The sequence below is a fragment of the Palaemon carinicauda genome, chromosome 31 (genome assembly GCF_036898095.1).
Source record: "Palaemon carinicauda isolate YSFRI2023 chromosome 31, ASM3689809v2, whole genome shotgun sequence".
Classification (NCBI taxonomy): domain Eukaryota; kingdom Metazoa; phylum Arthropoda; class Malacostraca; order Decapoda; family Palaemonidae; genus Palaemon; species Palaemon carinicauda.
The window spans coordinates 25,103,901-25,116,221 of NC_090755.1; the positions used below are offsets into that span (position 1 = coordinate 25,103,901).

A 12,321-nucleotide genomic window follows, 5' to 3' on the forward strand; every position below is an offset into this window, starting at 1 on the left:
CCCTATAGCAATCTGTACAACAACTCCCTGCAGAGGTGTACGAATAGATAAGGGTATTTGTGAAACATCTCGACAAACGTATAAGAGGCTTCCACCATGCTGTCCTATAGCTAATCTATTTGCGAGGACAAGAAGTATTACCATCAAGCTTGCTCTCTTGTAGACATACAATTATGGGGGAATGCTCGTGAATTAAGAGCTCAAGTTTTTCATATTTGACCCTTAAACCCTGACAATTCCATTACAAAATGGAGGAGGAAATTATGCATCCTTTACTGGAAGACATCTTAGATGAGGTCTTCCCATTGACAGTTTTAGGTGAACTGTAGGTGGGTCATCTGGCAGGAGATGAGCAGGTTTTAGACGATCAATGGAAACCCAGTCTTCTTTGCCATGAATGTTTAGTAGGAATGCTTTCGGATTGCGTCGGATCACAAGGAAAGGGCCCGTATAAGGGTACGTTAGCGGTGGCTTGCTAGTGTCGTTGCGTAAGAAGACGTGCGTTGCAGAGTGCAAGTCTGTCGGCATGTGCTGCTTCTATGGGGGCTTGTAAGTCTGGCGGCATGGAGTAAATTTTCCCACAATGTGATGTATGCGCTGGAGATTGTCGGAGGAGGTTGCAGAAGGAAAAAATTCGGCAGGGACGACCAGCACGTCGCCATACATCATTTCAGCTGCCGAGATGTCCAGGGCATCTTTAGGAGTGGTCCTTAGTCCCAGGAGGACCCAGGGAAGATGAGTAAACCAGTTGGAGTCCTTGCAGCAGGACATCAAAGCTGCTTTGAGGGTGTGATGAAAACGTTCAACCATTCCATTGGCAACGGGGTTGTAGGCAGTTGTCTGATGTAGGGAGATGCCCAGGAGATTCGCTAATGATGATCAAAATTGAGAGGTGAAAGTGGTACCCCTGTCAGAAGTAATATGCTCAGGGATACCAACTCTTGCTATCCAACCTGAGAGTAAGGCAGATGTAAATGAGGCGGATGTTGCAGTTTCCATGGGAATGGCTTCAGGCCAACGAGTGGAGCGGTTGATGATGGTAAACATGTAACGATGTCCTTGTGATGTGGGTAGGGGGCCTACAAAGTCGACGTGAATGTGGACGAAACGACGCTGCCTTGGACAGTTTTCTGCTGAAGAAGGCCAATGGACAGGGCGAGCCGTTGACCACATGTTCGAATACTGCACCAATAGCGATGTCGCAGGCATTGGTGGAGAGAAGGAGAAGGGCATGTGGGACGGGAAAGTGAGAGCAGCACCGGTTAATAGGGGATTCTTTGCATTGCAGAAGGTCGCTTCTTGCAGAGGACCCCACTTCAGGTCTTTTGTCTTGCTCTTGAGGTAGGCATAGAGGGGAGCAAGAATGGCGGAAATGGCTGGCAGAAAACGGTGATACTAGTTTATCATGCCTAAGAATTCCTGCAGTGCATTGACAGTCGAGGGCGTAGGGAAGTTCTGAACGGCTGCTACCTTCTCAGGGAGGGGATGGACTCCTTCAGGAGTGATGCGGTGCCCTAAGAACGACACTTCGTTGGCGCCAAAGGTACACTTATCTTACCGGACTACAAGGCCGTTTTGTTGCAGGCGGTCGAGCGCGATGCGCGGGTGACGGAGTTGTTCCTCTTTTGAGGAAGAGAACACAAGTATGTCGTCCACATAACATACACAGAAGGGAAGGTCCCCTAAGATCCCATCCATGAGACGTTGAAAAGTGGCCCCAGCATTACGAAGGCCAAAACAGGAGTAATTGAAGGTGTATGTACCAAACGGAGTGGTGATGGCGGTCTTGGGGATGTCTTCTGGGTTCATAGGCACCTGGTAATACCCCTTCAGAAGGTCGAGCGTGGAGAAAACCTTCGCTTTGTGCAGGTAGGAGGTCACATCGGCAATGTTTTGGAGGGGGTAGTGATCCGGTTCTGTTTGCATGTTCAGGCGCCTGTAATCCCCACACGGACGGAGGGAGCCGTCTTTCTTCAGGACGATGTGTTAGGGTGACGACCATGGGCTGGAGGCCTTTTGGCAAAGGCCCATTACTTCCATTTCGGCAAACGTCTGTTTGGCGGTTGCCAATCGATCTGGTGCTAGACGTCTGAATTTGGCAAAGACCGGGGGTCCCGTCGTCTTGATATAGTGATAGATACTGTGTTTGGCAGGAGCCGTGAGCGTTGGGCGAAGTTCTGGACGAAAAACTTCCGGGTACAACGTGAGGAGGTGGGCGTAGGCATCCGTGGGTGCGCTGATGTGGAGAGCGAGGTTGGAGGGGGCGGGTTGAAGAGGTGTCGACAAGTACAATTCTGCGTTGACCAATCGTCGGTGGGCGACATCAACCAGAAGGTGGAAATGAGAGAGGAAATCCGCACCGAGGATTGGCAATGTGACGTCAGCAACTAGAAACTTCCAATTAAATTTGCAGTTTCCAAACAATAATGAGAGGTTCTCGTAACTGTAGATGGATATCGCAGATCCGTTGGCAGCTACCAGGCGGACGTCGGCAGACTTAGATAGACTACGTCGTGTCCTGAAGAGTTCCCTTGGCAAAAGAGAATGACAAGCACCCGTGTCTACCAAAAATCGCACGCCTGTTCCTGCATCATGTAAAAAGAAAAGATTAGAAACACGGGAGACCACCACCACGAGCGATGGCCTACTTACACGTTTTTTGGCACTGACAATCTTTGGCACATCTCTTCGCGGCAGCCCCGATTCTGGAGTGGTAGTAGCAAAACTGCGGCCGATGGGCGGCAGTAAGTGGCTGTAGAAGTCATTGGTTGGGGCACAAGCGATTGGTGGGTGGCTTTGTCGCCACTCCGGCAGGACACAGGGTAGGAGTGTGTGTCCTACGGCATTCACATCAGCTTCGGTTGACGTTGAATAGGTGTCCTCTTCGTCAGGAGTGGAGATGTCGATGGGGTCTTGAAGGTTGTGAAGTGGCTGTCCATAAGGGCGTCGGCTTTGGTCATCAACTTCTTTATGGGTAAACTATCGACATCGGGTACGGCAGCGCGTACAGGTTCGGGTAAACGGCGTACCAAAAGGGGACGAAGTAGATTCACCTCACGAGCAGAGCCGTCTGCGGCAGGTTGCAGGCCAGCGATACTAGTCATTTCCATGAGGGCGAGCGAAGCCCTTTGGTCCCCCAACGGTTGTTGAGAGAGCTGAAAAAGCTTCGCTATACGGGCGGCTGGTGACGGCGAGTACTGCTGCAGAAGGTATGTTTTGAGGGCGTCATACGCTATTGGGGTGTCTCCTTGTTCAGAAAGCCAGTCGGATATTTCCGGGAAGGTGTCCTCGGGTATCGCTGGGAGAACATAATCTGCTTTGGTGGTTGAGAGAGTCACGCTCTTCATGTGAAACTGGACTTCTACGCGCTGAAACCAAGCAAACGCTTCTCCGCTGGCGAACGACGAGTTTCAATGGGGCGGTGCCAACTCCTGTGGAGTCCTTTATAGTAACAGTGATGGAGGGGAAGGCGGGAGGAGCGAGTCGGCTTCCGGGGTCACCAATCCTTGCTTTTAGAAAGGATGCCAATGTCCTTTTTTGCTTTTAGAAAGGATGCCTATGTCCTTTATATCTATCATACTACAACTGTGAACCAACTTAACAACAACAAAATTGTTATGGCTAACTGCAGTGTGCACATTTTCCACAATTCAGTATGATTTGCTTTGGGAAACTAGAATGAAGACATTGGAAATATTGACCTGAAAATTTATGCTCATTTCTCAATGTCAGTAATAAGATGCTAAATTCTTAAAGTTTTTTTTTTTTTGTAGATACAGAATTTAATGAAATTCTTCAACTTACACCCTGCAGTCATGCATTGAAAGGTATACTTTCTTGGAAAACTTTAAGTTCTTATTTATTGTGCACACCAACGGATTGTTGTCAACTTACACCCTGCAGTCATGCATTGAAAGGTATACTTTCTTGGAAAACTTTAAGTTCTTATTTATTGTGCACACCAACGGATTGTTCTAAACAATTACTTCAACTTCTGAGAATAAACAATTCTACGAAAATTTTTCAGCTTATTGAAATTAATTTACTATTCTCGCAGCATGTCATGAAAGTAATTAAATCAGCCGTTCAAGAAATGAAGAACGAAACTTCAGAAGCAAAAGTTTTTGTTATGAAGAATTCTTCGGGCATCAAGTTCACCAACTTCTTAAAACTGAAGATACTACTGAAGCTCAAGAGACAACTAAAGACTTTAGACTATTTCTTATGTCATGAATAATATATTTGGAAAAAAGAATTGACTTTGATGAAAACTTGACATTTGGAAAGTTACCAAAGCTAAGTTCAAGAAATTCCTTCCCAAAATATCAGAAATGTATAGAAATCATAGAAGATCTGAAGTTGAAAGACAGGCTTAATTTGAACATGGATAACCTCTTTGATGAAGTTTCACTAATTCAAGAGAGTTTCAGCAAGATTAAAAGTTATAAACTGTTTGAGGAATGAAATACAAGAAGCAGCAAATACCACATGATTTTAAAGTTCTAATCATAAGTGCATCAATATTTTCAAAATAGTTTAATTTGTGCTTTCAATCTCTGGAAAATCTGCATATTGAATACATTTTCAGTGTAATGTCCTCAAGATGTGAAATAAAAACACAGATGCTCCGTAGTACATTTAAATATTAAATAAAAATATGCCAACATTTCTAATTATCATCCTTTATTGATATTTGTCAGAGTTGGCAACACTACTCCCACCCCATCCATCTGTAAGTCTAGGCATTCCCACACTGGTGGTGGTGAAGGGAGGAATTGCTGGCTCTAGCATGAACAAGGGCCTCATCTACATTTACCTCTATGATTTTGGCCTCCCGCCCCTCCATGTCGAAGAGCGTAAGCAAACCCTGAAAGAGTTCCACAAAGTTAAAGACTTAAAATCATTCCTAAGGTCAGGTTTGGAACTTTGACCCAAAGTTTGCCTCCAAGGGAGAAGTGACCATGTACGAATGTTTGAGGAGGTGATGCGAGATCCTCTCTGCAATACTGCTCGGTAGAGAAGTGGGTCTTGGTTGAATTTCCTCCACTTCTCCGCCCTACGCTCTACCTGTTCAAAAGGATACAGGGACGGTCCTTTGATATACGAATTCCAAAGGTTTAGTACTGTAACTCTCTTTGGTCTAATCGTTTATAAAACTTGGAGGCCAACATATCTCGCTTATTTATAACCCAGTAGGGCCATTGGTTAGTTGCCTGATGGACCAAAAACTCAACAGATTTTGCCCCCTAATAGAGCAAGGGCTTTAAACTGTTTCTTCTCAGAATCTGTGAAGTCCTTACTTGAGGCTAGGAAAACCATTATTCCTGACCAGTGGTCCAACCAGGATGCAACTTGCAGGGTTAAAATTGCTGCGACCTCCATACTACAGGCTTCTGAAGTCGAGAAAGTGATATGTTGAACTGTGAGCCTTTCAGATGACATAGATGGGATCAAGGTAGGGATAGCTTGATCCAGACGAAGGGGAGAAGGTTCAGAATCCTGCATTACATAATAATACTTCTGCCTAGCAAAGGCTGGAGGTAGGATCTTAGAAGACCGACCTGCCTTCCAGGAATCCTTACGAGCCAATACCTGCATATAAACTTTATCGAATGCTTTCTTGGAAAGTTCTGACCAAGGTAGTTCCAGCCGTTGTCCAAATCCCTGCATTGAATGACATAACCAGTCAATGGGGGCTTTTTAGTCTTTGATTAGTGAGCTGTGGGCTTTCCCAAGCCCATTGACACTCTTTATCAATGCAGGAGCCAGGATTCTGATTCTGCCTCTTTCTCGTTCCCCACTAGGCTAGCCACTCGAGATACTACCGACTCGAGAGTCACTGCCCAAAAAAGGCTCAGATCTACCTGGGGGAGGATTCATAGCGTTTATCGTCCTCCTGTGCAGACACCGTACCCAGCTGGTGTCTAGGAGGGTTGGAATTTAAAAGTTTTTCCCGTTTATTGGGGAAAAAGCGCAAGTCTTCTATGTGAAACTTTGATCATTGCCATCGTCAAGCAATGGTCTTGTGTTTCTTGATTTTTCATTCATAGAGCATTGGGAGAGCAGACTGAGGATCTCTTCAGAACTGACTTGGAGTCTTTATTCTTCCTCCATTTGGAGCCCATTCAGAATTGTGAATAAGGATCTTTTGTTAACCCTCTTGAATAATTCCTTTCACAGAATCAGGACCTGAAGGCAAGTGTTTGGGGAGAGATCAATTCAACTGGGGATAAACTATAATTGTCCACGAAAAAGATACACTTCGGTGACCTAGACCCTCGGTTCATATGGGGTCGAAGATCTAGCATCACTGGTCTTGTTTTGGATCTCCTGCGAGGGTCATGTTGCTGCTGACTATCAGAAGATAGTCTGATCGGGAAAACTTGATGCTCCGAAGAGCAAGAGCCCAGAATGTGGTGAGAGTCAGGTAAAACACAAAATTTATGCAGTCCAAAGTCCTTATCCGATCTCTTTGTAGGAGAATGGGCACGCTTAAAAGCGTGTCTAAGTATCCTTGTGGAGTAGTTTCCTTCCTTTCTGCAAATCATAACCTCGGAAAGGGAAGTAGGGAGTTGTGAGCTTGCGAGTGTCGTTATCTCTTATTCTTATTCCCTGTTCTGCCTGGAAGGGAAAAGGAGGGCTTGGATGGTTAATTTCCTCATGTACATACCTAAAGTATTTGTATGTTGCGTGCCTAGGCTAGTAATCATGAAGAGAGAGCTTGCAATCTTTTTATTTACACTAACGGAGGCGGGCGCACGGTGCACAAGTCGATTCTCTTAATGGAGAATGTTCTAAAGTTGACTCGTGTGGATTTATAGGATTGCGAGTCCCTCTAAAAGTATGCTTGCTAGTGTTGAGCACGTCAGTGAGAAAGTGCATTGTTGTTATGAACACCAAAGGTGAGTGAGCCCAAAAGCTGGTCTTTCTTTTCACGGAACACAATCTTAAAGCACCTGTGTGAGAGTGCACTACATTATAAAAGAGATAATAGGTGTTGGCCAAGGCACCAGCTGCTTATTGAGATACTACCGCTTATGTGTTATTAGGCCCCTTGACTGGCCCGATAGTACTACATACAACCCCTCTCTCGTTATGAATACATATACCAGTACACCAAACAGTGTGGCCTACTCTTTCCACATTCTCCTATTAACTCATACACCTGACACCACTATGATAACCGAAAAATTCCTCTTCACTCAAGGTATAACCATTGCACTGTAATTATCCTGTGGCTACTTTCCACTTAGTAAGTAGTAGCCTCTGTACCATGGGGTTCCTTTGTCTTGGGTTAGAGTTCTCTTGCCTGAGGGCACACAATGACACACTATTTTATCCATTTCCTTATTTCCTTTCCTTAATGGGCTATTTTCCCTGTAGGAGCCCTTGGGGTTTTAACATCCTGCTTTTTCAAATAGGGTTGTAGCTTAGCTAACAATAATAATAAAACAGTAATAGTAAGTAATCCAACAAAAATAACCTTTCATTCCTTTCCCAAAGAGCATTTTATACCCAAGACCTATATTCTTTAAACAGAACCAAGGGCACACATCTAGTTTTACTGTTATTGATAAGGAAATTGTTAATAGGCTTATGTACTGCAAGTACAGAACCTTCTACCTTTATGTCTACTTTCTCCCATGGAATAGTCTTCAGGATACTAAATTTTGTACCTATTCTATGATTTCATATTTTCTTTCCTCACTGGATTTTTTCCTTGTCGAGGCCCTTGGGCTTATACCATCCTAGTTTTCCAACCAGAATTGTACCTTAGCTAGTAGTAATACTAAAAATAATTTGGTGGGCATATATCACCCACTAGGTCAGTTGAAGCGATCATGGGATCATCGGTAAACAATGCATTGCTAGCGAGGATGTGTATCAGTAGTTGAGAGAATGCGTAGCTCTATAGACTTGTAAGAGCAATCAGGCTTATCATAATTGGAGGGGCTATGGCATCTCTTGAGAGGAAGGAGGGCGCTCAGCAACCCCATAGGGTGTAGGGCAAAAAGTGATGTCTGACTCGAGGGAGGAATATTAGCCGGCTGTTCAAGATTAAGTTGAAGGTCAAAATATTTGAAATCGTTACATCTTTGGTGGGATTAAGTGCTAAAGCTAGCCCTTCTTTGGATGGAGTACCTTTTCGTCCAAAGGTGTAGCACAGTGTTGTCAACTGTAAGTAAATTATTGCTAGAGGGTTTCTCTCAAAGGGGAGGCTCACCTGTTTCACTGGGGAAACACATGAATCTCTCCACCTCAAGACTTGACCAAGACAATTCATCACCACTTTCCCATCTTGCCTTTAGATGTGACTGATGGTGAAAGGGCAGAGAACAGAGTACAAGGGGTTGAAAGAACAGTTTTCTTTTATTACTTTTTTCGACATTAAGGATGAGCCCGAGGGGGAGAATTGTGCTTAATCTTCTTCTATCTCTTCCTGCCATACACCTGCAACAGGGAAGGTGACCACTCCCTACATTCCTCAAATGGGAAATTTAAACTGCAAACATGCCCCCAGCATTTAGGGCACAAAGAATGAAGATAAACTTCTCTGCCACTCATGAAAGTGCCGCATTTATTGCGCACTCCCAGGCAGGTACGTCCGCCTGCCTTCGGTATCAAGCACACACATTCAAAAAAAGAAAAGGAGAGAAAAGTAAAAGCAAAGTTTGTAAGAATGCCGACAGCACATCAGTGTAGTTGGCGGCCAGAATCAAAGTGATTTTTCAGTGTACTGGCAAAGGGGTGGGGGTTCCCTACTACTACTGACTAGTAACTTCCAACATCTACTAACACCTCGTTAAAAGTAGAATGGCTGAGTTCCAGCTGCACTAGTATTAATCTCTCAATTAAAGGACGAAGGTTTGTACTTATGTAAGATCAAGCATAGTACTGTATTTGTAGTGCACTATACATTCAATCTACATACACAGTATTTGAGGGAGTATTTACAAGAGCTAAAATAAAAAAAAAAAAAAAAAAAAAAAAAAAAAAAAGCATCCACAGAGTTAAGGATCTCCTATTGTCCATGGAATGCTTTACCTGCAGGAGGGGCTCCAAAGCAGTACCCGTGGATAAGGAGAGCCAACTTTACAGCATAAATTACTTGAAAATAAATCTAAATAACAAACAATAATCACCACCAATTTATTATTGGTGATGACAATTAAAAAGTCAAAAAGTAATGTCAATAATTTAATCAAGTTTCCAAAGAAAATTGAGAAGAAAACTTATGTTACAGTTAAACATCAAAATAACTATTTAACAGAACTTCTTCTGTACTTACTGAACTTGGATATGAAGTTGGAGATAAACATGCAGGTGATATATAAGCCTTTCTACGCTTGAATATCAACTCCTGATAATTTTTTGGATCTGCTTCAATTAACAATCCTTGCCAATCGCGCTCTCTCTCAAAAAACAATGTGTTAGATCGAATTTCTCCGTCAAGAGCACCACATTCTACGTAGAATCCTTTTTTCTGTAAAATAATTTAACTATTTAGTTAACAGTATGAACCACTAAAAAGTTTGAAAAAACTATTATTTACTTCATTACCAATTAAGGGGCATGACTCGGGGCCCCATTAAAACAATGTTAACTTGGTGTTACTTTAAACTCCCACTAATTTTTCTTTCTATACTGTTATTTAATATTTAAAAAAACTTGAAAGATAATCTTGTACATTTAAAATTCTACATGGCAATTATCTTATTACTGTACTGTATTTCTATATTCTTATATGTATATAATTTTAGCAATGTATAAAAGTCACTTTTTAAAAGTGACAATTTTCCATTTTTTCTGAAAGTGAATGTACAGATTGTAGGCTATAAAATTCCATATCTTTTTATGTTTGAATGATAAAAATTGGTCATTATAGAAAAAAAGTTGCAATCTTTCTCCGATAACTTCCTGTTTTGAAAAATCAGGCTGCAAAGGATTTTGTAGACATTAATTGAATAAACTTTAGTATGCATAAGTATGGGCTTTAGAGTAATTTTCCCCACCACTGGGGATCATAAGACAATCATATTTTAGGGTTATCTACTAAGCAGTAGTTAGCTCCTTTCCTCAAATCCAAATATATCCTCCACACACTCAAATATATGCTACACGTACCAAATGCACACACGACCAAGATGTAGCTGGCATAATATATTCTCATCTATGTACTTTTATGGGCAAATTTTATGCTTTAGTTTATTTATTATCTTGACATTTCATGCATCATAGATGAGACTTTTACGGGCAAATTTTATGCTTTAGTATATTCATTATCTTGACATTTCATGCATCATTCAGCATAATCATGACACTAAAAATGTAAAAATAATTTGTATTTTCCCTCCATATACAAACCTGAGCCATTTATATGGGTTACTCATAATGCTAATTTCTAAGACCAGACAAAAGAGAAAAAAAGGGGTCTGTCCTACCTTGTGTCACATTCCAAATGGTGGAAAGAACTATCTTTTCCCTTCATTCCCGAGTTTGTGGTAAGACACAAAATCTGACAATTACTCATCAAAGATTTGATTCTTTCACAATATCATCTCTCAAAGAGGTAACTGATGATCCAGATAATGTTACTCTGGCCTGTAATGTCCAGTAAGGGCAGTCAGAAAATACCTAAAGAGAAGAACCTCTTTATGACTTAAATTCCAAACTTATTTGTGAGCACAGGCTGCTCAAAACAGAAAACTTCTAAGAATAAAATTTGTTTTTGGTTGTGTGAAGCCATTATGAGAGTATTATTCCTCAGGGTATGCATCACCTAGAGCACATGATGTAATTGGTCTTGCTCCAACCTTAGCGTTCCACAGAAACCACTCGGTAGCCCAAGTTCTTGGTGAAGTTATCAGGAGAAAGCGGAATACCTTCACAGGTCACTACCTGAAAAATTGTACTCACAGATCATAAGACTTTTTTTTTTTTTTTTTAGGTCCTACTGTTACAGCCCAGCATATAATTTATGCTTACGCTCTCATGGAACACCTAATCCTTTATCACAGCATCAGTTATTCTGTGCATTATAAGGGAATGAAATGAGGATCAAGTCTGAACATACTCGTAAGATGGGTCCTGGAGTATTCGCTGGATAGCACCCTAATGCAAGTGATATACAAGTTCTTAATTATGAATGAACAGTATACATCTCATATTTTGATACTTTGAAGGCCAATTTTCATATATTGTAGCTTCATCTCTCTCTTAGTCTAAACCTAACGTTTGTAAATGCATTGGAATAAATACAAATTTTAACAATTTGTATTTTTCTCAACTATATAAACCTGAGTCACTTAACCCTTTTACCCCCAAAGGACGTACTGGTACGTTTCATAAAACTCATCCCTTTACCCCCATGGACGTACCGGTACGTCCTTGCAAAAAAAATGCTATAACATTTTTTTTTTTCATATTTTTTATAATTTTTTTAAAAAATTCAGGCATTTTCCAAGAGAATGAGACCAACCTGACCTCTCTATGACAAAAATTAAGGCTGTTAGAGCAATTTAAAAAATATATACTGCAAAATGTGCTGAGGAAAAAATAACCCCTTGGGGGTTAAGGGTTGGAAATTTCCAAAGAGCCCGGGGGTAAAAGGGTTAACCTCTTCACTGTGCCTCCTTTAGGATAGAGTTTGTCCACCAAAACGGCCGGATTAAGGAAAAAATAAGTTGAAGTGAATGTATTGATATATAATTTGAAAGAGCATTAAATGCCAAATTCAGTGGTACCGGTATATAACGAATCTTGTGAAATCAACTGTACAAACTTTGATTAGAGGGTAAATGTTGAAAATTCCGCTGCCGGACATAGGAGCATATTATTCTATGATGCAGTAGAGGGAAGGAATAGGTGGTCTGATTTTTACGGTAAATTGAAGACACAGAAGTCAGCCTCTTTTGAGGATGATCCATCAGCTTATCAGTCTACCTCTGAAGGACCTCAATGACAAGGACTCTGTATTTGTTCTAAATCCTACATTCCTTGTATTTTCATTGTTTTCATTTATGAATATAGATACAAAAAGTATTTGATTACTGTTTACATGGTTATAAATGATTTATGAAAGCTGATTTTTAAAAAATCTAAAATCTATTTATTGTTATTTTCAACTTTTTTTGTGAGTATAAACTTTTTTCCAATTATTCAAAAAAATATCATAATTATTTTGCAAGCAAATATTATATATAGTGTGATCAACATATTGATTACAATTAATAGATATAATGATTTGCCTAATTACATCTTTATATATATATATATATATATATATATATATATATATATATATATATATATATATATATA

The 12,321-nt window shown here is 41.1% G+C and overlaps 1 protein-coding gene across 5 annotated transcripts in view; it reads right to left on the bottom strand.

The window, feature by feature from the left end:
• LOC137624358 (uncharacterized) overlaps positions 1-12,321 on the bottom strand; it is a 336,909-nt gene that overhangs the window by 52,246 nt on the left and 272,342 nt on the right. For all 5 annotated transcript variants that reach the window (XM_068355055.1, XM_068355057.1, XM_068355058.1 and 2 more), the window contains one exon: positions 9,290-9,484. In XM_068355055.1, coding sequence (XP_068211156.1) covers positions 9,290-9,484 — 195 coding nt within the window. The remainder of the gene's footprint in view (positions 1-9,289; positions 9,485-12,321) is intronic.